The sequence below is a fragment of the Ptychodera flava genome, chromosome 9, assembly GCF_041260155.1.
Source record: "Ptychodera flava strain L36383 chromosome 9, AS_Pfla_20210202, whole genome shotgun sequence".
NCBI lineage: Eukaryota > Metazoa > Hemichordata > Enteropneusta > Ptychoderidae > Ptychodera > Ptychodera flava.
The window spans coordinates 15,812,904-15,839,321 of record NC_091936.1 but is presented as its reverse complement, the minus strand read 5'-3'; the positions used below and the strand labels follow the sequence as shown (position 1 = coordinate 15,839,321).

General features: G+C 39.9%; 1 protein-coding gene across 1 annotated transcript; it reads right to left on the bottom strand.

Moving 5' to 3' along the window:
• Window positions 1-2,691: 2,691 nt before the first annotated feature.
• LOC139140136 (putative N-acetylated-alpha-linked acidic dipeptidase) lies at window positions 2,692-18,853 on the bottom strand. Its single transcript, XM_070709183.1, has 18 exons — window positions 18,486-18,853; window positions 14,018-14,171; window positions 13,620-13,751; window positions 12,872-12,997; window positions 12,239-12,425; window positions 11,896-11,986; window positions 11,131-11,229; window positions 10,685-10,770; window positions 9,947-10,066; window positions 9,676-9,758; window positions 8,911-8,974; window positions 7,540-7,607; window positions 7,159-7,256; window positions 6,621-6,711; window positions 5,579-5,819; window positions 4,953-5,037; window positions 4,440-4,532; window positions 2,692-3,777 (listed from the first exon to the last, which is right to left on the bottom strand). Exons 1-18 carry the CDS (start codon window positions 18,836-18,838, stop codon window positions 3,552-3,554), a joined length of 2,397 nt encoding a protein of 798 aa, XP_070565284.1. The 5' UTR covers window positions 18,839-18,853; the 3' UTR covers window positions 2,692-3,551.
• Between the last annotated feature and the right edge of the window lie 7,565 nt (window positions 18,854-26,418).

The following is a 26,418-nucleotide window of genomic DNA, read 5'->3' as shown; positions in this document are numbered from 1 at the left end:
TCGTAACCCTAGTTTTGCCTGACTTCATAACACGTACAGGGACTGGAAAAGTATTAACAAGCGATCGATGCATCAAACAAACGAAATCGTGATTTGAAAAATATTGAAAACCTCTATCTCTCCGCTAGGATAAAATATAAATTGCAACACTTCTGCTGGAATTTAGTTGGCAGTTTTGCCTGTAACACTCTTTAAAAACTATCTACTGTTGATTGACCAATCAGAGTGCTCAGTTCAGGGTGTTTTATCTACTAGTAAAGCCTTGGTCACCAAATTCCAGAAACGAATGACAGCGCTGTAGTAAAGTACTGTCCAATCAAAGGTTAACATGTCATATTCTGTAGACATCTGGTACGTTTTAATATTCAAACTTGGTAACACAGCGGAAACCAGCTGCAACACAAAATCTGCTGTGCCCTAGGGCATTTATATAATGTGCCCTAGGCATTTATAGGATGTTCCATTACATTGGAAGGCTATTTCACAAATAAAAGTTTTAATTCATATCCTAAACATGTTACATTGACAAAGGGGACGGTTGACGTGAACACATTGAAAACGAAAATATATCAGTTAGGGGCGATAGTTTTTAAGTCGGATAAAACCCTCGTACTCGGGCTCTTCTGGTATATAAAGTCCAACCCTACGATAAAATGTCTCGGCCTGCGGCCTCGACATTTTATCGTTGGGTTGGACTTTATATACCAGAAGAGCCCGAGTACTCGGGCTTTATCCTATACTTAAGGTGGTACATCATTTAAAGTTATAGATATAGATCTGTTTGCATTTTACATTTGAATATAGCGTAGGGCAAGCCATTGCTTTTATGCCTTTTCTGTCGGTCTGGAATACGCGATCGGTAAAATGCAATGGTAAAATTCTTTCAAAACAATTTGAAATCTAAGCAGAACAGGAAAATTTAAATATATCCACGATGGAGGTCAACGTATTACCCTTGAAGGTATAAGACATTAAGTATTGCACCATAGAGCGACTTGGCTTGTTGAGCATCGTTATTTTCTGTGGAGAAAATATTCAATGACGTTTATCTCAAAATCGAGAACTATGACACTTTCCATCTAGACTCACGATCGATAGATCTAAGCTTCCACTATAGTAGCCCAGCCAGCCGTGTGCAAAGATAACAGCAAATGACAGACGCGTAGATAGGAATTTGCATTCAAATATTTCATGTCATTCTATATGGGAGTGTTATAAATTGATATTAATGTAGTTAACCCATCTACTTATCCCTACTTGATAAATGTAGGGGTCCAATCACGACGTGGCAAAGTTGGCCTTGATAACAGCTGGCGGTTCAAACAAGGGTTAAACGTTTAAGTCGCGCTGTGTCGTATCTCTGTGGTTATTGCGTTCTCTTTCCAAAGATGAATCGTGTTTTCGACAATTTCATTCTGTCGGTGAACACTTGGCACTTGGCTATGGCTGTGAAGCGATGCAGACAAAAAGTGACAATGCTGATTTAGTGTAGCGCAACCAAATATTCTAATACGGCAGTTATACAAGGAAAACTCAAACGTTTACACTTACTCCTACAATCACATGTATCTCCATATATTAAATAAACATTTAAATAAACATTTTGTCTCCGCATTAAGGTAGAACGCGCCTCAGGGACAGATATTCGGACTCTCAAAGTTTTACAATTCTTTTCTAATCTACCACTCGTGGGGGCTCATTTCAAAGCTCTCGGAGAAAGAAATTTTTTCGAAATTCGAAATTTCATTTTTCTCCATAGAGTTAACACAGGGAGGCGGCCAGTTTGAATTTCAAATATCGGTAAATCTTGGTTTATTTGTTTCTCTAGTACCAAAATTTGCACGATGACCCCTGATTTTCATTTTTGATTTTGAAAGAGAATAGTTGAATGATTCCCTCAGGAAAATTTGAGCAAAAGTTTAAGTCTGTAACTTTCGAGGTGCACACTACCTTAATTTGTTAGTTGCTTCTATGCTAGTTTGCGTCTGCTGGCGTGAGGTCTCTCGTCCAATCAGAACGACGCATTGCCGTGACTGACACGCTGACATGATGTGATATGATATGATATGATTCATATTCTCGTTCAGTTCCTCAATTCGTCATGTCGAACTGACTGATATTCAACTCGTCAACGCAGTTTGTATGCGTGCACATTTAATCTCACATTACTGTAACAGCATTTGGAAATTTCAAGGTGACAGTTTGATAACAATATCGCTCCCCGTTTACATCTCCCAAGGACCAAGAAAATCCGGGGAACGCTATATTATTTCGACGATCTATCCTAGACAAAATATTCAAAAAACGTGGACATATACATGTCAAGGATACATACAAGTATGGAATTTCGCACCCTTGGTCATTTATTGATAAAATGAAATCATCGAGGTTGAACGAGTGTAATGGGCTGGGGCTAAAGAGAAATGAACTGTTCATTATATCACATGGGTGTTTTTGTGACTGTGGCGATTCCTTCCATCATGCATGAAAATATCTGTCCCTTCCTCTACCACAAACTATGTAGTCTCAGATGGACACTTCCTGGGTTTATAAAAAAACATATTATGCGGTTTCATCTTGTTTCCTTGAAAGACGGAGACATCACCGATGCATGCAATTATTTTTTTATGAAATAGCTCTCATATATATATTAACCAAATGGCTTGTTAAACATTTGCTTACGCTGCATGTTGAGGCACCAGTGACTAAAAGTTTGGCGAAGATTCTGCCGTCTTTAATTCTTGTTGCTGATCGGATGTCTGGACTCCCGTGTTGGCCCGGCGAAGAACTATTAACATTAATATTAGTCGTTCAACAGCATTTCATGGCCGTTCAGTAAGTTAATCAACGACATGGTTGGTAAGTTTAATTGCTAATTATCGCAGAACATGACTGGCCTGTGCATGGTCTTTGTGGATATTTTCGATACGTAGTACATGTGTGTTGGGTTAGGGGTAAAAACAAGAGATATTGGGACATAGATATCGATGCATGGAAATATATCGATGCTCAGGCTGTAATATGTCACACTGTGATAATACTTTTTCTTTAATTTCTCAAGAAAAAATGTTTATTCTTCTCTCTAAAGTACATGTTTTTGAAATAGAAATGTATATACATCACAAACACAACGTATCGGTTGCATGTTGACAAATAAATTCTAGTCTGGACAAATGTGCTGCGGCTCGGAAGACTATATCTGATTTGTGGGTAGATCGTCAAAATTCGCAGCAACTAAAGGAGTCTGAAACTAGGGCTAAATTTTGCCCGATTGGCTCGTAGGAAATAATTTGCCTTTGACAGCCTCCGAGAAAATGCATACGAAGACCAACAGTAACATCGGCCAACGCATGCGTACACGATTTGTTGCCGAGTTGAACATGGGGTATTTCGCCATGGTTTTGGCTTTAGAAAAAGCAACTATGTTGCAAACGAAACAAAAATACTGGAAAACGCATCAAAAGTTACCAGTAACGGATAATTTCAATATTCCACTATCAACCAAGCTCTGCATAATCAAATAAAGATCTGACAATCGTTTAGAAATAGTGTCAGCCCGCCTGCTTTCCCCTATGAAGCGTAATGACGAAGTGGTCTAAGTACGCGGCAGCCGATTCGATGGCGTGGGTCAGCCTGGCCACTTCTTTCTTGACCTCCTTCCAGCGGGCATCTTTCTCCTCTGGGGCGACGTTGTCAATGTCGAAGAGGGCGTCATTGAGCCCAGGAAAGGGCGAACTAGCGTACATGTTTTTACTACTCGGTGCAAATATCGTATGTCTATCAGCGTGAGAAAGAAAAGTAAAATACGTTAAGTTCGGTTCTTCACACCAAAAATTATGCAGGCACCCAAATAAAACTTCTACGGTATCTTTTGAAGTATTTTTCTTGCTTGTGTTTACAAGCATACATATCTGCATGACGTGGAATCGTCTATGGAATTTTGAATTGATGCGATGAGAAATAATTCCAATATACTGAAAAATTTATATCATCAATGCCAAGGTGACTCGCTTATCTGTAAAACAAGGATTTTTATTTATTTTAATGATTTAACTTTTTCCGGTCAGTAATTCTGCAGAATCTGATAGAGATTACAAACAAACCATAAATAATCACTACAGTCTATCTGTTTGTTCGTCTGAATGTCGATGTAAAAAACTGCCTTAACGTTCATACCAGTGAGGTTAATTCTTACAAGTGTTTGTTTGTTCATATATGAGAGAGAGAGAGAGAGAGAGAGAGAGAGAGAGAGAGAGAGAGAGAGAGAGAGAGAGAGAGAGAGAGAGTGTGTGTGTGTGTGTGTGTGTGTGTGTGTGTGTGAGTGAGTGTGTGTGTGTGTGCATGAGCAAGTCAAACCAGCGTAGGGCAAAATGCCGTATTGTGAGGGCGCTGTAGCGCCAGCTACTTTTTCCGCTGAAGTACAAGGTTATGTTTCTTACCTTACCGTTGACCTATCGGGCAAGCCTAACGGGTCAATAAAGGTGCGTTCGAAACCGATCAGTTTGTCATTCGCGATACGGTAAGCTGTAGGACTGAAAACGATCAAGCAGCGCATCAAACCGTGTAACAAACTATACTCAACGGGGTATGTCTAGTACAAAACCAGTTGTCGGAGTCCTTCAGAGCGTGTATGGACTTTCTTTCGATAATGTAAATACATGTATAGGTACATCACTCACTCATTTCAAGAAAACCGTGATGAAATAAGTGCATTTATATTTGTAACCAAATATAGGGTAATTACTCGTTTTCGGTTTTCAGCGAATAATTTGGCTGGTTACAGAGGTTTATGTGGCAACTAATTATCCAAATGCTATATTGGTGTTATGTTGGTGACAATGCTCAACATAGATTACAGAATTACTTTAATATCGCCACTGTATGTTGACGACGGCACTCTGCATGGTAGATGGGTGTTGGTGTGGTGGTAAAAAGGATATCAGAATACTTACTCTCTCTTGGACTCCAAGTCTTGAATCTCGTTGTGAAAGTACGAACTAGCTGCTGTAAGATTCTGTATGGCGTTCTCTAGGGTGGCTGCCGAAGACGAAAAAAGTGTCGTGCCAATGTTATATACAGTAATTATTGCATAAACAGAAGACCATGAACTTGACACGTGATTTAAAATGCTTTCTCCGTTGGCACTGTTGCCCTCGATTCTTTCACGAAAATCGGAAAATGGAAAGAGTAATATGGAATACCGGTTGTGCACCAATCTCCTAACACGAATGGCATAACTTTTACAGTTCTATGTAGCAATTGCCCTACCCCTCCTGCGCATGCGTTTGGGGTTTTTTTTGACAAAACTCAAGTGAAAACAACCTGTTTTACTCAACGCTGCCAAGTTATCTCAACATGATGAAATATAAATCATTGAAATCATTGTTAGAGAAACTATATATTATAAACTCTTTATTCCACTTTGGTTATTGGAAATCAACGGTTATGATTCTAGGGTTTTACATTATTCAACGAATTCCAACACTCGCCAGAGGAATATCTGTGAAAAAAAGACACTGACAGGGAAGTATAATTTGGATTTTATTCGAAAGATTTGACATATAAGTTGAATATTTACCCAGAGATACTCCATTAGTTGTGAGTCTCTGCGAGTGCTGGGTTTTGAAATCTCCTAACACGTCTGCAATGCGCTGTGCATAGTCGCGACAGTCCATTGGAACAACTAGGGAATCGGCGAAGTTGCGGACCATCTCGGCCCAAACTCGAGCCATGGTGGCGTGAATCTTGAACTCTGGGTCATAGTATGTGGATACCATGTGGAATGTTTCATAAACTGAGTGATACATAGGATAGCTGGACTGTTGGAAAATATATGAAGAAATGTCCGATTAAACGAGAGACAGTTCTCGTTTTATGTGTGTGTGCTTTTTGTGTATTTTTCTGACCTAACACTTATGGGGGCTAATTTTCAAGCTCTTGATGGGAAAGAAAAATTTTAACCGTCCTAGTTTTTGAAAAATCGATTATTTCACCCCCCCCCCCCCCCGAGTTAACACAGGGATGGCGGCCATTTTGGATTTCAAATATCGGGAAATCTCAAGTGATTTGTCTCTCTAGTGCCAAAGTTTTCACGGTGACCTTTGAATTCTTATTCTTACTTTAGTAAGAAAATAGTCGAAAGTTTCATTGAGAAGTTTCACCGGTACCCCCTGGTGGAAATGTGCTCACACCAAGTGATGAACTGAAGAGTTCAAAAATTGGTCAAGAATTGGATAAACTGCGACATTTGAATAAAACCACCATTGGTAGCTTTGCCAAGAGTTCTTGTCTCAAGGTTTTGCGAGTCGCTATCAGGTCCCATACGACCAGGGAGTGCAGTATACAAGTTGACACTGATACAGACTATGGAAAGTTACAGCATATTGTATTCTATGCCCGATACGCTGTGATATTTTCAATTCATTGAGCTATTATGACTTCCTTTCATGAAGATGTTGTGGAAGAATATTTTGTTAACATTACACACACAAAAATCTATATGCGCAGTTGCCACACTTGACGTTTTGAGACCCTGTATGTAAGTCTTGCTCTTCGGTGAAATCACGCTTTCCTAAATATCCAATGGCCTCTATATGCGATACGATAGGGCAGATACCTACCTCTTCCCTGACGTAGCGTATGTCAACGGACGACACTCCAACACGCACCATGAATGGCGCATAGTCACTCCCGGAACCGAGATCGGATATCCTGTTAAAACCAAATGAGATGTATCGTACAAAACATATTTCAATCCAGGAGAAAATAACGACATCATCTGAAATTAATAAAATCCATGTGTTTATTGAGTAAGGATCCTCATGTATATATCTCTCTTCACCCTTTTTTCGTCCCTTTAGTGCCGATATTTATTAAGTTTTCTTCGTCAGATGAAGATCAATGAAAGCATAAGGCTCAAGCTTCACAGACATGCTTCATCTCTGAAATTGTTAATATAACGGACTCCGAGATAGTTGGAGCGCCAAACAGGCACTCAGTTTAGGCTTGCCTGCGAGGTATTAGAATGTTTAATTTTGAATATTTTATGCATCCGATTGAATAAATAACTCATGTCCTTGCTTGTTCCTGTGTTATTGACATGTTTTTATACTCTAACAGCAGATTCAGATGTGAGTGTAGTTTTGCAGCGAAACCAACCTTGGCAATGACTGTGGATCACTGGGGGTCTTCGGAAATCTTTCGGACCAGTTGTCATACACGGTCATGCTACCGTCACTCGAATTCGGGTCGGACACCTGTATGAGCAGTAAAGTACTTGTAGTAGATTTCAAACAGAGTATATTTCAACTGATATTGGTCAAATAGCACTTGTGCCGTACTTTTCAATTTACTCGTGATTCTATTTAGCAAAATTGCTATAAGTCTGCGAAATGTGGATATGAGTCTCGGAAAAATATCGGTTTGGAATTTAGAAACTGGTTTTAGAATCGAAACTGTCCTATTTTATGACAACTTTCAATTTCTTGAAGCCGCACTTACGTCACTCAATTTAAGAACCAGTTGTCTCACATTACATACCTTTTTCGTTGCATCAAACACGGCTTTGAACAGGTGCGGCGTGGACGAGGCGCGAAAAGAATAGGTTCCTATAGATTGGCGGGAAACAAAAAAAATGACTCAAAATATAGGAAATTCGAAAAAATATGTAGAAAAGTGGATTGATAATAATAAACTAACTTAAAATATCAAGAATGATAAAGTTTCCGTTTAAGAATGTAATACAAGACATTGTTTAGGGTACTGATATACGAGGGACAGTGATTATTCGCGCGCCCTTCCCTGCGCTGCCCCTTCTTCACTTAGTATCTCTGTTTCTGTATATTTATAGGGCCATCTTCCTTTATTTCATCCACTATCTCCATCTTTTAATCGCTCCTACTCCCTCCCTCACTCCTCTCTCTGTCTGTCTCTCTGTCTCAGTCTCTCACTGTCCGTCTCAGTCAGACAGACTCTCTCTCTGTCTGTCTCTCTATAATCTATCGCTGTCTGTCTATCTGTCTCTGTCTGTCTGTCTGTCTGTCTGTCTGTCTGTCTGTCTGTCTGTCTGTCTGTCTGTCTCTCTCTCTCTCTCTCTCTCTCTCTCTCTCTCTCTCTCTCTCTCTCTCTCTCTCTCTCTCTCTCTCTCTCTCTCTCTCTCTCTCTCTCTCTCTCTCGTGTTATATAGTAGGTAAACAGTATGTAGAAAGCATTTTATTTTCAAGGGGTCCGTTCCCTCGAAACGAGTAATGAGGCTCTAACATGATACAATGACTAGGCTGTATTAGTGTTGAAAGATTAAATTTTTAAAAATATCATATATCATAATGTTCAATACATGAAGATATAATTAAATAATAAAGTATGCATAATGTATATGCACAAAGGAATAATGATGTAATTAAATTAAGAGTCTTAGTTATGAAATAACGGATTGAGAAGCAACGAATATTCCAATCTCGTTCAATACGGGAATGGCTTTGATTGTAAAAGGGTGAAAATTATCTCCATTTTCATGTCACCTCTTTCCATAGCAATATAATTTGAGGTTGAAAACTGCAGTTTTACCCTGCACCCATTACAAACAGATATAGGATTTAGGTAAAAATTACGGCCAAGAGGAATTTTGGGTGAGACAGAAGCAAAATGATGTCCAATTTACCATCACCTGGTGCCACGGCAACTATATACAGTGAGGGTCTAATATGACACTGTTGCAAAATCTCAGTTGATATAATTGCTGTGAAAAATGATGTTCAAGTATTTTCGATCAAAAAGTGCGAAATTAGCATCACATTGCAGGTAATTATCATCATCATTATTGTCGTCTCCGACGTCTACAGAGGACATACTGAAAACTGCGGCCCGTGTCTGGTAACTTTGAGCAAGACACATTGTTTTTGACATACTGACCGGACAAAGCACTGTCAAGATTAAGGTACACCACAGCTCTGGCAGCGAGACTTTTGGAGAATTCCTGATGGAATGAAAAAGAAAGTCCCCATACGTCAGCTTTCTTAGCAGTGTTGTCAAATTCTATGACGTGGATAGAAGCACCCCGTTGTCATCACTATATTATGTGTGTTGCTGAAGGTGATGAATTTCTCAATGACCTTAGCGTATATATTTGTAAGACATATCAAAATCTAAATATTTGAAAAAAAAAACGTATGAATAAAAACTGGGTAATGAATCAAAACAGACGTTTTTGCAATGATCAACATTGACGCAGTTACGTTATGTTCTCAAGTGGCATATATGTCAAAGTTATCAAAACTTATCAGACACCTAGTTGTGCAGTTTTGCCTAGTGGGATTACTACTTTGATAATAACTCTAATTTTCACTATATTATCATTCATTTTTAACCCTAGCGTATATATTTGTAACACATATCAAAATCTAATTATTAAAAAAAAACCGTATGAATAAAAACTGAGTAATTAATCAAAACATGTTTAAAGGATATTTAAGGTGACTATAATATATATAACACATCCAAGCATTGCGACAGAGGGAGTCAGTGCTGCCTCGTTTGTGCTAAAAAGCTGAAACACTTTACCGTAGCATAATGTGACAGAATTTTGTTATAAGCCGTGTGGACTTGATAAAAAGAGCGGGAATTAATTATTTGAATGTCACTTATGCTAACTTATGAACTGATAATGACAGTGCTTACTTCAACCCATTCGTTGGATCCTATAAGTCCGAATTCTTCTGCTCCCCAACTGCAGAATATTATTGACCGTCGAGGGCGCCATCCTGAAATTGTGTGTATGAGAGAGAGAGAGAGAGAGAGAGAGAGAGAGAGAGAGAGAGAGAGAGCGAGCGAATATCAACGCACAGTAGTTGTATTATTCAACGATATCTGACTACACACTGAACCACTCAAATCAACTGACTTCTCCGTTTTAAATCTAGTGATAAATTGATGTTAACAGGTTACTCACCTTGTTTGACGAGTTTTCCATATGCACGCGACACCTCCATCATGACAGCTGAACCACTGTTTGGGTCGATGGCACCGAAGACCCAGGCGTCTCGATGGTTACCTAGAAGTACGTATTTATCTGAGGGAAAAATACAGCAAAGTGATAAGAAGACCATACTTGAAGTTGTCATGGCAACATATCAACTTTTTTTTTTGAAACTTCGAAACGAGATCCGGCGAGAGAGTGTTCACAACATGAACTCTCTGTACCCAAGATGCAATGATCAACTTTAATGCAGTTACGTTATGTTCTCAAGTAGCATGTATGTCAAAGTTATCCAAAACTACCAGCCACCCAGTTGTGCACGTTGTCTGCTGGGACAGCTATTTTGATAATAGCTGTTATTTTTACCATAGTATCACTCATTTTGTCGAAAAACTAGGACATTTACTTCACGCTGTTTCCTGGAGTATGTTGAAATATATATTATTCGCCCTACAAACACTATGCATTGCGTGCGGGGTAATTGTTGACAAGCGAATCAAACACACAGAGTCGAACGCTCGGCATAACTTGAGTTTGAGGTACAGAGAGAAGCTGTACTTTAAAAACTGAACACACTGAGAATGACAATACATCGAAGAATTGCAGTTAATAGAGATTCAATTCATGAAACGTATCTGGTGACTAAAGCGGATTGCAATTGAAAAGAAAACACAGGTGACCATTATGATGCGTCTAGACACTGACACTAACCGACATCGACTTTCCCTCTAATCCCGCCAATTACATTGTATGTGTATACTAGTTGATTTCTCGTCGTTATGTTCAGACGAACAGATCTGAAAAGAAACGAACGTCAATGAGTGTTTTAGTGATGTGTGTTATTGAAGAAGCTATTGAGTAAATGTGACAGAAAGTGCTCAACTCGATTAAATGTATATAAATGCACTAAACTACTCAATGGCATGGGAATCGCTAATCTAGAACATTCCGTTAGTTTATTCCTTGCTGAATTCAATAAAATACTGTTGGCATTATTTTGATCATACTCTGGCAACACCAGATGGCGTATGCAATTCATCTATCGGTTGCTATTTCCGTGGTGTGTTTAAGAATAATAAAATTTGTCTGGACTTAAAACCTGATGAGAAATAGCAAAATTGACAAAATGATCCATTGGCAGACCAGTCAATACTCACTTATCGTTGTCCGCTGTCCCAAACCCTGGTCCGTATCGGTAGGTGATAGCTAGTCCACCCTTCCAGTCGTCATCGTCTACTTCATCCCCGCCCATTCGACTTTAAATGAACGGAAGCACCATACGGAATTTAGTTAAGGTAGGATGCACCTTGGGGACAGATATTCAGACTATCAAACTTTTACAATGTTCTTTTGACCTACTATTATACTTGCGGGGATTCATTGTGAAGATTATGGAATACAGTTTTCCCCATACAGTTAACACAAGGGTGGCGGACATTTGAATTTCAATTATTGGAATATATTATGTAATTTGTTTCTGTAGTGCCAAAATTTGCATGGTGATACCCTTTTTTATTCTTAATTTTGATAGAGAGTGATTGAAAGTTTGCTTGAGGAAAGTTTGAGCAAAAGTTTAAGTCTTTCATTTTCGAGACGCAAACTACCTTAATTATACAAATACGACGTTAATGACAAACTGCATCTATAAAACCAATTTTAATTATTTTAATTAAATAAAGCGTCACTGAACCGTCTGCGGAGGTTTACAGTTTGCAAGACCAGACTCATTCTTATATATTTTAGGTCGATACCGGAAATGGGCTATAATGCCTTGACGTTCTGTTTTGCGGAATGGAACACTTTTTCAGCATATTTTAAACGTTTTTCCTCTATCAAGGACTGTGTAAATAACGCGAAAATTGACAAAAAATGCAAACATCAACGGTTTTGTTCCCGTATATAATCTAGTATATATCAATTACCTCATGAACTCTTTGGCGTCATCATATCCTATAGGATGCACGGGAATTCTGGGTAGGGGAGCCTCGCTTTCGTCGATCCTGTATGCGTAGTCTGTGAAATGCGAAGTACAGGAACACAAGCTCAAATACTTGTGACTGTCTTTTGCGCAATTGCATAGATTTACTCTCTCCCGGCTAATCATCTGCATGTTTCGGAAAAAATCAATAATTTCGTAGTATTTACTCGAAAATCCATGATAACAGGTCGTTCACACGATTTCAATGAAAATTAAATCCAAATTCTGAACAAATAACCGACTAAGTCCCTCTTACTAATGCGCGCATTAAGTGCCATCTTACTTACCAGTGGAAGGATATCCAGGAGTGAGCGGGTCCATCATGTCCTTAAATAAGGAACCTCTCTGGACGCCCGATCCAGGTAGATAGAGTCCGTCAGGATATGTCTGTCCTTCGGAACCACTCGGTGCGACGTCGGCAGGATCTGAATATATGATAAGACCCTTGGCGCCTACTCGCATCGCATTAAAAGCCTAGAAAAGTATATGCAAACGTTAATATATAGTAATCATTGATATTTATTCTAGACTGTACAATATTTAAAACTTATCTAAATTTTCGACACTTGGCGAAATCTACCATCGTTGTGCACAAATGCATACGCTCACAGACTACATGATGGTGATTCCGAGGGTAACTGTACAGTCACACTAGAGGGCGCACATCGGCAGAGCTCTCCAGTGTATTAGGTGTGCTTGATGAAAGAACGATACGCACTTCATGTCGTATTAACCTAGTACAAGGAATAGTGTTGTGTCTGAGAACGATAATGTGGAAACATACGAATGAATGGTTGCGCGAGGACTTTACCAAAGAATAAACGAACCGTACATTTTTATCGAACGAGTGGCAACAATAACTAAAAACTAGCTTGTAATGCAATGGTAAGATTTATCAACAGGAAACAAATACTGCTAACCTTGTCACCCCGGAATATCCTGCCGTACTTTGCGATGATTATCTTATCGGTAAGGTTAATTCCTTTGTCTCTTTCTAGGTGAAAGAAATCTTCAACAGTGGCAAAATTTGCATAAACCAGATCACCCTGTAACGAGAACAAGAGCATTCAGTCACTTGGTTCTTAAATTTATGAATAGAAAGTATTTCAAGCTTAGCCGTTCTTGATTCTTTCTCTGAACACAGAGTAACTGATGGGTCCAAGTACGTTTTGTGAATCAAATTTTGGCCGTTGGACTTCACTTTTGCAATTTTGGTATACAGCTGATCAACGCTTTAAAGATGATAGTGTGTGTTCTGTTAATTCAACTGCTAATACATTGAGGCACCGCCCCTGGGTGGAGGGACGGTGATTGAGGTTACACCAATGAATCTATAATAGCGCCTAATGCGCTATTTCATTTGACAGATTGCAATATGCATATCAAAGAAAATTAATCGCATTGCGCAAGCTTACGATAAGTAACATGGTTAGACTGTTCCTAAGTTTAGACTTCCCGTCCTACTTAGGTCGTGAACTCTCCTCAAAAAAATAAATCAACAAAGCCAGCAGCAAACATATTTTACTGATATACTGAGAGAGAGAGAGAGAGAGAGAGAGAGAGAGAGAGAGAGAGAGAGAGAGAGAGAGAGAGAGAGAGAGAGAGAGAGAGAGAGAGAGAGAGAGAGAGAGAGAGGGCGGGGGAGGGTACACCATGATAGTAAATTACCTCTTCGACACCCGCTCCTGAATATGCATTGAACGGTGGTACGATGTCGTCCCTCTCTTGGGATTCATCCAAAATGGCTTCTTCGCGGGCTGATCCATATACGACATCGCCAGCACTGTCGATCAGTTCTACCTACAAGACGAATGTCAATGATGACTAGCATTATACACGGCACGTGAACTGATCGATTTACCAATCTCAACTCGATAGTTATTTTGATCTTGATGGACAAAATGCACTACGAGAACATGCCTTGAGTTCAATTGTCATATTGTTTAACTGCTAAGGTGGCTCACTTGACACATACAACAGCTCATCACAAGTACAAGTTAACTCTATTCTTCGCTTGTCCCATTCTATAGACAACACTTTCTGTACTTAGTCATTTCTATACCTACCCTGTTCTCCTTACCCTGCGGATAAGAGAGCAGTACTTTGTAAGGAACGACGTCGGCGTAGTCCAGTCCTTGTTCCAGCCACTTATCCCTCACGTACTCTGCCTGCACCAAATCCATTTCCCTGCCTGCTATATGCGGTTCACTGGTGAAATACCTTTTGAAGAATTAATTGAAGGTGTTAATTTAGATGAGGTTTAATCAACGCAGCATGCATCCTTTGCTGTATTTTATAATAATAACAGCATACAACATAACAATGTTGATAATCCGTAAAAGCCTTACCTGTGTCTCGTTAGCAGCTCATAAGGTAGACTGCTACCCTGTGAGCTGCTGACGAGTTATTTGGTCAGGGGCTAAGCCCCCGCGTTGGTGAAAAAATTAATGAAGGGTGTTAGGGAGGGCAATTGACATCAAATACTATAAAGAGATAGCTAGGATAAAGTAATAGGCACACGCTAGACACAGGTAAGGCTTGTATAAATAATGAAAAAAGTTTAATACATGTCATTTATTGATCATATTCATAACTTCTACTAGACGAATATTGCTTGCAGTACTAAGTGGTTCAATGCTATAGAGGTAATAGATGTCCTGAACACCGCGTAAAATTGACATCTACACTCATCAATTTATTATGTACAGGTGTACCAGCCACACTTAAGTCGATTTTTGTCGCAAGATATACGCTAATAATTGCAACATTGTACCAGTTAAAGATTATAATGACCTGTATATAACCCTGTGTCAATATTTGCATGTTCCTGTAGGGATCAAATCGAGATCAAACCCAATCTTATCGATGGACGTTACTTATTTAAAGTATGCGCTTCAACATTGAAAGAATTCAAGTTTTGCACAAATTTTCCGTGAGGAAATTTCAAACCCTTTTTAAATACTAAATTAATTAAGTATTGTAAAAATTTGAGAGCCGGAATATCTCTACCCGAGGCGTATTTCATCTTAATCATAATTGTTTCTAAAGTTCGTTTCATAATAATCACAACCAGCTACAAACATAAGTGAACGGAACGCTACCTGTCAAAACCAGCACGAGATAACTTTGCTTATCTCAAACTGTAATCTGTTTCCTTAGGTATCCTTAACCGCTTTTCTTTTTGAATTTTACATATCGAAGTGTGTTAACCTATAACGACAAGACTGTAAACTTATGTATAGCAGCCAACTGATTTATTTGTTTGCTCATTTCACTGTATAAAAAAACTGTCACTTTTATCAATAATTCGTGATCAGTTAATCTTACTTTATCTCAGGAAATGTCTTGAGGTTGTCACTGCTCGTCGACAGAAAGCTAACAAAATGTCAGCCTTATATCGCCAACGTTAATTAGAAAGTGCGTATGCCGAATGGCAACTTGCCGACTCGGAGTCGGACCTTTTCGTGTAAACAAAGTCGATGGTAGAAACAATTCTGACAGCTTATCAAAGAAAAATATAGAATAGTTTTAGGGGCGACGTCAAAAGATCGATGTTTGAAAAAAAACTTGATTGCTTAAGTTTGGGGGTGGGGGGGGTTGGCCTTATTAATTTCTGTGCAGTCAAAAACGATTTAACGTCTTTTTGGTAAATTTTACGATTTCAAGGCTGTTTTTGTACGCTAAAACCGATCCAGTCACCTGTATTTTTGTTACTCCGTAACGGTTTTCGATTTTTATTTAATTCAATGGTACATTGGTACGTCGTTTGAAAGAATTAGTACAGGGTATGAGTCCGCAATTTTTTTCAATTTTAGGTCAGTTAAGTTAGAAGGGGGGGGTGGGGGGTCTGAGGCCAAACTTAGGCAATTAAGTTAGATTTATTATATTGAACTTTTGATGTTGCCCCTTAGGTGCCTGCTTTTCATTTTAAGTCACTGCGTTATCATATCTCCCTATCCAGAGAGTTTGACTTTCTGTGATGTGAAGAAACGACTGTGCATTCGTAATGGGTAGACCACAGGGATATATTCAGGGACAATAAATACTAATATGATAAAAATCAAGAAAGTTAATTGTCTACAAGTTTTTTTTTTCTGTCTGCCTTTCTCTTACCAATACGCTCTGCTCGTTTGATGTGACGGACGGCCCACTGTGTCAGATATGCGTAGAAAAATGCGCCCCCTTTCTTGCTTCTGCCCGTTCGTGGGATTATCAAGGGGATTAAGACTCGATAATCCTGCAGACTCGATAATCCTGCAAAATATTCAGGTCACGCGCGGAAGCAAGAGTTCACCGAAAGAGGGCGCATCTCAGTACGCACGCACTTACACACACACACACACACACACACATTGCGTAGTCCGTCACGTCTCAAGCGAGCAGAGCGTATAGACAAGAGAAAGGTAGACAGAAAAAGAACTTGTAGACTACAATGCATCACAGTCCCTCCACGTGGAGGGACCGTGAATGCATATTTGGTTTTTATCATATTAGTATTTATTGTCCCTGAATATATCCCTGTGGGTAGACGAAGTCGCTCCGATCATGTTGTATACTAATTGTTTGTTTGCCTTTGCAAGGCTACAAAAGTCACTCAAACGCAAGTGTTATGTGGCACAGCATTGAAACTACATCAGAACTTCACAAGGCACCGCCATCTTGTAAACTCAGCGAAATACTATTCTTACAAAATCATTATAATACCATTACTGCAATGCCTGAAAATAAAGTTTTGTTCGAGATATAGCATCAGTTGATTTCTGTAAACTTTTGATAAGCCCTATTCTTGCTTAATGCTCTCTGTTTCAGTACAGCACTCTATTTCGCAGCAGCGAACAGCACTTCATACATATGACCGATTAAATTCATTCTAGGCGAGGAGAAAAATACAGTTTATCTTCAGTGAAATAAGTACATGTAGTGCTACTCGTATCATGTAACTTTTGTGGACCAGCGAATTTCACATGATGAACATAGGAACATTTCCTCTCTGCAATGGTCCCAGATGAATGAGGAAACGAAAATTCCAAGCATCTGGAAAGTTGGATAATTGGGTGTAACTATTTATTGTTAGAAAGTATAGTCAGAGTGAGTTGAAATTTATTTTCATGTTTAAAAATACTAATGAAATCGAATGCGACTTCAATATGCCAATAAAGTTTAACAATATCGTACATCGAAGCGCATCTAGATCTATACTTGTGTGCCACCGCAGTGGGTAAAAGCAGGATTAAAGTACATTTTACGTACATTCTGAGTTTATTTTTCATACAATTGGAGTACACGTGGAGTATATTTTACATACTCTTTAATAACATATGTATAAAATTACCTACTACAGGTTAATATTTTGAGAAGGGCTAGAGAAGGAAATTTTGAGCAGAATTTCCTGTTCGCGTCAATTAAGGTAGAACGCGTCTCGAAAGTGAAAGACTTAAACTTTTGCTCAAACTTTCGTCAAGGAATATTTTACCCATTCTCTTTCAAAGTCATTAATAAAAATCAGGGGTCACCGTGCAAATTTTGGTACTAGAGAAACAAATAATCCAAGATTTATCGATATTTATAATTCAAAATGGCCACCATCCCTGTGTTAACTTTATGGAGAAAAACAACATTTTCGAATTTCGAAAAACTAAGTCGGTGGAAAGTTTTCTAACACCAAGCTTAGATTGATTCCGACAAGTGGTATATCAGAAAAGAATTGTAAAAGTTTGAGAGTCCGAATATCTGTCCCCGAGGCGAGTTCTACCTCAAGTTTAGTGTTATAGCATGGTAGAATAATCAGGTTAACTACAACGTCCCTGGGAGTGCACCAAAGTTAAGAACATTGGGAGGGATAAATGGGCGGCTCGACCAGTGCTGACAAACTTGATCTTTATTTATAACATTATTAAAGTGATAAAGTCGCTCCTTTATGACATTTCATGAATTTTGTTTGAGATGAAAATTAGTTTGTGTTGTTTGACTTCTTGAAACATGCTGAATGCCATCTGTGCACAACCACAACTCTGCTTGCATCCAGACACGATTAAAGGTAAGTAAAACATTCTACGGTATGTACGAAAAAACCAAGTTAGCGTACAACTCTCATAAGGCATGGCCGAACATACACTGTTGCATACAGTTTGGACCTCATGCAAGATTTCTGATGAAAACTTAATCGGCGGTGGTGCCTTTGATAAAGATAACAGCTTTCCCTGACATTGTGTCAATGTTTTTTTGTCAGGGGAATGCAAATCGGAATAGGAAAAAGCCACCTTGTCTAGATGTCATAAACGAAATTATCTGTTTGCATTCAGCAAAGGGGTAATTTTTGACACTTTGGCAGTTATGTACCGTTATCATTTTGTACACTGAGTTAGTACTTTATGCAAGTGTTCAATGTTTTCTTGACTTCAAAAAAGATAAAAGGGCGACTTCTTACCCTCATCATCACTGGTTGAGCCGCGTCATCTCTTCTTCCCCATGTTATGTTTAATAATGATCATTTGATGTCCGGGACTCGAACGTGGAAAGAAAATCCAAACTTACTTTGAAAACTCCATGATGTTATCCTCTTTAATCTCATTTATCAGCTTGTCGGAGACTGTCGGATCTGGTTCCTGAGAGCGTCCGCCACGGCAGAGTTTTCCGTTCCGGGGTCTGTTCCCGAGCTGCCGATTCCAAGAGCGCCAATCAGCATCCCTATGGCGAATCCGAGAACGAGCGCTACCACTCCGACTATGGTTAATAACTTTCTCGTGTCCATTGCCAAATTCGACGTACCGCAAAGGAAGACTTTCCCCGGTGTACTGGTGTCCTATCTGACGTTCAATTAAACTCTGAAAGACGTCGCTGGTGGCCCAAATTTCTTTGATGTAGGGGCGTGACCATGCAGATACCATTGGACGAGGTTATGCTATAATTTTAATTTTTTGATAGTAAGTTGCGGGTAGACGTTTATCATCTATGAATCTGATAGAGATGCCAAGGCTCTGATTTCACGCTCGATAACCTTACCGTGTAGATAGGGTCGGAATGGCACCTTTCAGTCAATTTCTTGATTTAAACACGATTCGACATTCACGTATAATCAGAAGTCTTCATGTCAGCGGAGTAAGAAAACTAATTTGTATAATATCTATATAATTTTTCAGTGTTCATAAACTCAATCAAGGCGTCGCATCGCGCTAAAAACAAGAAATCATATCATAAATGTTGTGACAAAGCTTTCAGATGCAAAATGACCAGCACTGCATGAAAACGCAATAATACAGATAAATTCACATTAATGAGTTGCCTGTATTATAGAATAATACACGTGAATTCACATGAATCCACATGAATACAGGCTTGCTGAATACAAGAAATGGATTCTTTACTGTATTCACCTGTATATGCACTATTCAGCTAAAATACAGGCAATAATCCATGCTAATACAGTAAGTATTATAGTGTTTTCATGCAGTGACCAGCGTCCCTCAGTGGCCATGGCCGAACATTTCTGAACAATCAGCGTCTTTAATACGTTTTGCCGGTTTTGGTTAAATATCGGATGTAGAGGTGGTGACGTTCAAACCTTGTTTGTTCTTTGATGTTCTCGTTGGCTGATAGTCGCCTCACTGCGACTATCAGCCAACGAGGACAGCAAAAAAAAGTCAGGCAAGGGTGGAAACTTTTGTCATCTCTACTTCTGATTTTAATCAGACTGCGTTTCACCTAAATCATTTGTAGAAGTTGTCAGTTGAGTAGGAACTTGAAGAGCTTTTATGAGAAAACCAGTTTGTCACGCGTGTTTTTCCCATTCCAGGCATAATAGGCCTATAAGTGGTACCAAATATCACCATCAAAAGATAAATCCAGGGTCTGATAACTTAAGGTCAGATGTAGCTTTGACTGGTGAGGCCTGTCTTTAATGCATTTTCAAGTTATTTATCGCCCGGCGCAAGTCCGACTCGTGGCCTTGTGTGACTGAAGCGCCACCCATGCAATCATCGAATCACCATTCATTCTACGATTCTCAGTGGGGAGGGGCTGAATCGTTGAGTCTACCAATAGCACTAGCCTAAATGAGTTTATCTTAAAGTCTATTGAAGTCGTCATGCCTAGATTTCACGATTCAAAGGGATTCCAAAGCCACATTAAATATCCACCATAATGTCATTATTCACATCATAATTTTGTTTGTTCCGACTGCTAAGACTGTTGCGGCGTGACATTTACCACGGGTACACGTCCACTTTCACATTTAAGCATCTATATCCCTTCGGCCTCCATGACCGCAGTGGTATATGCATGCAATGTTTTAAAGAATACGTTGAAGTACACTGTGGCAACAAATTCGTATTGTACGTCGTTCTGTCTAAAACGACACCACATCGGTTTTCCACTGCTGCTGAAAACACTCAAGATGCAGAGAATAGCTTTCTTTATATCATCTCGCATACATCTTTCCAGGGTGTGTTTTTAAATAAAGGTCTGCTTGTATCATCTTCTGTCATCCCTCGCGCCGAAATGGAATGTACACAAATCCGTCTGTACAGAACTGGTACGTACGTTAAGCTTCAATAGCGATCTTTCACTAAACGAACGTGAAAAACGAACGAGAACGTCGTGTTTCAAAGCATGCTATTGGTCAGCTTTCGTCACATTTGCATGTCTCATCGCCAAATCTACATAGTGATTGGACTGAAGACTAATTAATTAGTAGCCGCCGAGGACTCATCAGTTCCTTCCGTCGTCTTTCGTCACATTATTGCTTTGTATTTCTGCCACGGTAGCAGCCGATGTATGCCTTCCAATCAGAGAGTAGCTTCATGTATGACAAATGGATGGCTGGACTGTGAGTGAGTGTCGATGTAAATGCACACCTGTCATCGCGTTCCTGCAATTCAAGGGACTTGTCATTGTGATAGCATCATGTGCTTGTGGGTTTTACAAGTATTGTGGGCTACGCAACCTTGATACATTCACGTCGTATATAGTGGTGAGCCATGATGTCTCGGAAAATTACGTTGCATATCTATCACTTGTTGAAAATGAAATTTAAAAAATCATATATTTCTTCATTGCAATAACGGAGAGTTTTTAAAATCTATTTTTGGGTTCGGTGGTCAGTCGGTCGGAAGAAGAAGTAATCAAAGTAACTTTGTGGAACCGTTACAGTCGCGTTGCATGGCCGTTCGGAATAGCATGACGTTACGAATATTCTCGATGGGTTTCGGTGATTGTGTCTCGAATGTCACAAGCAGCATTCCCTGTTGTCTGTTTTGCGGCCAAAGTCCACTTACACCGTGCTTATAACTACTTTTATTGCTGCCATTTAAAATAAGATATACTACAAACGTCATTCTCGATATCATGTGGGGAGTACCAAACTAATCTGTGACACCAGGGAGAATATTATATAACTAAACTCTGGATTTTCAGTTGCTGCTGAGCATCGGCTATGGAATAGCATTGGATATTTCGGATGATACACATTTATTTGCTAATGATAGATACATTAACAAGTTTCCGCTTATGACAAAGTTTCCAGCGAGTCAGCTTTTTGCGAGAATCGGGTGTACCGTATAATATTAACTCGTGACTTTTATTGGTGTCGCATTTGCGTTGAGCACGTAATATCATATTTCAAGACCTCTGAAGCCACAGAAAGAACAGTACCTCCAACCCCGTTTGTTTCGTGCCTGTAGTTGCCGATTTATGTGCCTTTCTCGCTCAACACCACATCATCTTAGTACGAAGACTACGCTTGGGAAAATCCCGCAATATTTTGTTCAATCAACCAATTTCGTTTGCCTGGTTACTTTATATAAGTGAATGAAAATCATCGTTATTATTAAGATACATTGTGCGTGTACTCAGTATTTTATCTCAGTAAAAACGAATGATTTATCTCCTGACCTATAGAAGTCGTGCTACTCAGGGTTTGAACCCTATCATCTGGAAATCTCATCGCTAATCCAAGGTTCCAGATATATAACACCCCCGTCAACCGCAGCAATGAATCTGATGAATGGTCCCTTTGAGCAACTATTTCTGTCCATTGTCTTATCAGTGACACAAAGCAGTGCCCGAGTATTCTTATACGACGAAAGACGACGGAAAGAATTTACGGTTACTAATTAATTAGGCTAACTGTCCAACCTGGTTGCAGAATTTGCGACGAGACATGCAAATGTGACGAAAGCTGACCAATAGCATGCTTGGAAACAAGACGAGCCCGTTCGTTTTTCACGTTCGTTCAGTGAAAGATCGATAGCGGCCGTCGAGATAATTGTCAAGCGCACCTAAAACGTATTTTTAACCTATGACTACGTTATGAATACGCTATGTATACGCCCAAAATTCAAAAACTTCATCGTTAGTTCAGCAAGCCAGCGTTTAAGAGAAATTTTGATATGACGACGGCATACATACGTTGGGTAAATCGTCAAAGTGTGATAGGGCCCTCAGTAAGAGAGAATTAATTTCCTTGCCAACCCGTTTACATCTTGGCTACATCCATAGACAGCGGAACGGAAGACCGTTCACTGTCTATGCTACATTCTGAATGAATATCCTTGTTCCTAGGTTGTCAATATTGTTTCCATGGCCACAACTTTCATGCAGGAAACGATCTAGTCGTATTTTTGGTACAGTTTAATTGTCATGGAAATTGCACTGGAAATCAAGCGCCTTTGTTAATTTTCTCGATATCTATATTTCTGAAATGCATGGGGTAGACAGGTTAACTCCTCCCTCGAACATCAAGTGATCTGATTAAATATGAAACTGGATTTTCAAGCGCACAACAAACTAACATGTGGTCGTTGCCTTGTGTCCCAGTGTACAACAAAGTTGTGAAAATGCGCAGCCCAGCACGATAAAGCTTCAAACCAATGAGTTTTCTGATACCCACCTGTTTTGCATCTTTAAAGTTCATTATGCAAATTCTTCGTAGAAGCCTACATCATTGGAGCGTGCGATCTCGGGCTTTGCCGGCGGAAGGGTCATCCGGCCCGATGACAGATTTTGGCGTGCCGTACCCGTCAGTACACCCTTGCAAAAATTTCGCCCTCCATCCTGGTTCACGCCGAGACTATATATAGGGGATAACTCTTGCTCGAAATGGGCAAAAGGTGAATGCGAGAAAGTAAGGAATTTTGCTGTGCTTTGGCGGCTTTAGCTTCGGCATTGCCGGTGCGTACACCTTGGCCCCGAAGCCATCGTCGCCCCTGCGACGAAAACGTGCAGTACGTGCGCGCTTGCAGTGACGTATACCGCGCACAGACGGAAAGGGAACTATGCGAGAAAATAGGGCTTCTGCCCGCGAAAACTGCAAGAAAATGGCGATCTCTTGCAGCTTAAATGCAGCACTAAGTTTTGCCTTGCCGAGTCGAAAGTACCTCAGGGCTTCTGCCCGCAAAATATTGCTTTCCCTCCCGGGCGCGCTTGCAGTGACGTACCGCGCACAGACGGAAAGGGAACTATGCGAGAAAATAGGGCTTCTGCCCGCGAAAACTGCAAGAAAATGGCGATCTCTTGCAGCTTAAATGCAGCACTAAGTTTTGCCTTGCCGAGTCGAAAGTACCTCAGGGCTTCTGCCCGCAAAATATTGCTTTCCCTCCCGGGGAAAAACTGCAAGAAAGTGGCATCTCTTGCAGCTTCATGCAGGGCTCGGTTTTGCCTGACCGGGCCGAAAGTACAGATAATAAATAAAAGCCAATGCGCCCGGCCGAACACCGTTGGCTTGCCAGGCTTTGTTGGGGAGAGGCATGAGTCAAAACTTATCTTCTCGACGGGTGACCGACACAAGGGTAAAGTTGCAGAAGACGAGCATCGCGGGATATTCTGCTCAAGAGGTGCGTAGGCGCCCAGCCACGCTGCCTTGGCTTGCCAGGTTGTGCCGGGAAGACGCAAGAGTCAAAACTTGTCTTCTTGTCGAGTGACCAAGACAGTGGTAAAGTTGCAGAGCACGGGCATCGCGCGATGGTCTGCCCAAGTCTCCTCACAGCAATTCACACGTCATGCTTTTACGTCACTCATAGAGAACTCGGAGTCAACTACCATCGAACATCGCAATCGACACCTGTGACGAACAATAATTATGAGAAATTTGTGATGTCGTGGTTAAAAGATCCTGACACCATAAGGGAAAGTCCAAATATTTTGTCAGCTGATGTTGCTGAAGCGATCGCAAGCTCCCTCTTGAAAAATCTATCGGCCATGATCAAGTAAAGTCTGAATACTGGTTAGTTGGCTTGACCGTATGAGTTAAGGGCAACATTGTGATAGGAAACCGATAACAATGTACCTTTGAAAGTATATTTTTATTGTACAACCTCATTAATTGTATGTTTATGTCATTTTACTGATTTAACATGACAAGTTTCACCGTGTGAATAACTTATCTTTCACCTCGGTTCATAAATACCTTGCATACCTGAATTTCTGCAACTGGCAACAACTCTAGATATGAAAATAACCGAGTCACATTCCACATTACAACACTCATTTTCACATGTCCCTGAAACTTTACAATTTTTCATGGTAGCGTGTTTCAACCCCATCAAAGAACAATGGACAACGTGGGTTACTGAAAACAGGCTGGCTCGGGAAGGAGGCGTAAAGGCACCTGGGCATGCGTTTTATTTGCCCGCTGGGTTAATTGTGTCTTGTTTGTTAATTAACTGGTAACAGTAACATAGCCTAGCCGTACAGAAATCTGTCAATACGGAGCACTGCAAGGTTTGTCCAGTCTTTTAATAAGAATTAAGTCCATGATTGACAGGTGCATGAAGGTAGCCTACATGTTCTTACTTAGCACGAGTGTCATGGCAATTTGCCATATCTTACAAGATATGAACCAATGGGAGTTGTCGTGCTGGTGGTGATAATCAGCTCCAAAGACAGGGCGGCGTGAACATTCCGTACTGTTGTGGTTTGTCATTGATGCAAATTTACTATTCACAGTTACGATAGTCTTCTGATTTGAAAAAAAACACAGTAATGGAACAAACGAAATATTCTGGATACATGGCCTGACCAAACTACACAATTTCCTCCAATTCTGTAATCAAATTCACCCCACAATCAAATTCACTATGGAATATAGTTCACTCAGCCTGCCCTTTTTAGACACTCTCATGACCATCCAAGACAACCAAATTTCCACCTCCATCTACAGCAAACCCACTGATCGCCACACCTACCTGTGGTTCACCTCTTGTCACCCAAAACATACGTTTAAGACTCATGGAGCCAAACTCTTCGCTATCGCCGAATTTGCTCCAACGAAACCCTCTTTGACAGTGCCACTAAACAGATGAAAGAACATTTTGTCAACCGCGGTCACAATGCTAGGGAGATTGATAAACAAATTAATGTAGTGAAAGAAATTGACAGGAAAGAATTAATAACGCCCAAATCCACAAACGCCGATAAACGTCAAAAGAGAATACCCCTTGTTGTTACTTTCAATCCCAGTCTACCTTAAATCTCCAACATTCTTAACAAACACTATGATAAAGAAATCGCCAAAGCCATAACCGATGTTCCATTCACTGCCTATAAACAACCACCTAATATCAGGAAATCTCTCGTACGGGCTAGACTCAAAAGGCCCTCAAACTCCGTTAATCCTGGTTCAACAAAAAGCTGTGGTGAATGCAACCAATGTAAATTTGTCGCTGAAACCAACACAATTACCAGCACAAATAATGGCAAAGTTAACAATATTATCGGTAACATCACCTGTAGTACACGCAACCTAATATATGTCATCAACTGCCGAAAATGCCTTCAACAATCAGCTGACAATATGTTGGTGAAACGAAAAGAGAGTTTAAGAGACGTATATATGAGCATGTCTACACTATTCGCAATAGAAAATCCACTCCGGTCTCCGAACACTTCAACACACCCGGTCATAATCTTAACGATTTTCAAGTAAGTGGCATTTGTAAAATGCATTCTATTAGTACCCAACTCAGAAGAAAAACTGAACTTTCATACATTACTACACTTGAAACGCTGTCACCCATTGGAATCAATCGTAAAGAAGGGTAATTTCTCTTCTACTTTTCTGTAAGCCCCCCCCCCCCCTCTCTGTTCTCCAGTTAGGGGGTCTTGTTGCTCCGTCTCTTCAACATGTACCTAAGGGTTCCCTTGACGATGACATTTCATTCTCCATCCAGACCTCACACGATCTAGGTTAGTAGAGTCCCTTCTCCATTTTACCTATGTTGATTTTCACATTCTCATTTTTATTCCTGTATTTTACATCATTCCATTGTTTTTATTCTGAGTACTGTATTTTTATCGCCTTTTTTAGTCTTTGTGAGGTTTTGTCATCATGATTTTACTTTCCTGTAGTCGTTCCACCTTCGCTCTTTGACACATTCTATTTTATCCGCTTTTATCTATTAGTTTTTACCCTGAAGAAGGCAATCTGTGTATTGCCGAAACGTCGGTTTTATTAATAAAGATCGTTTGAAGATAG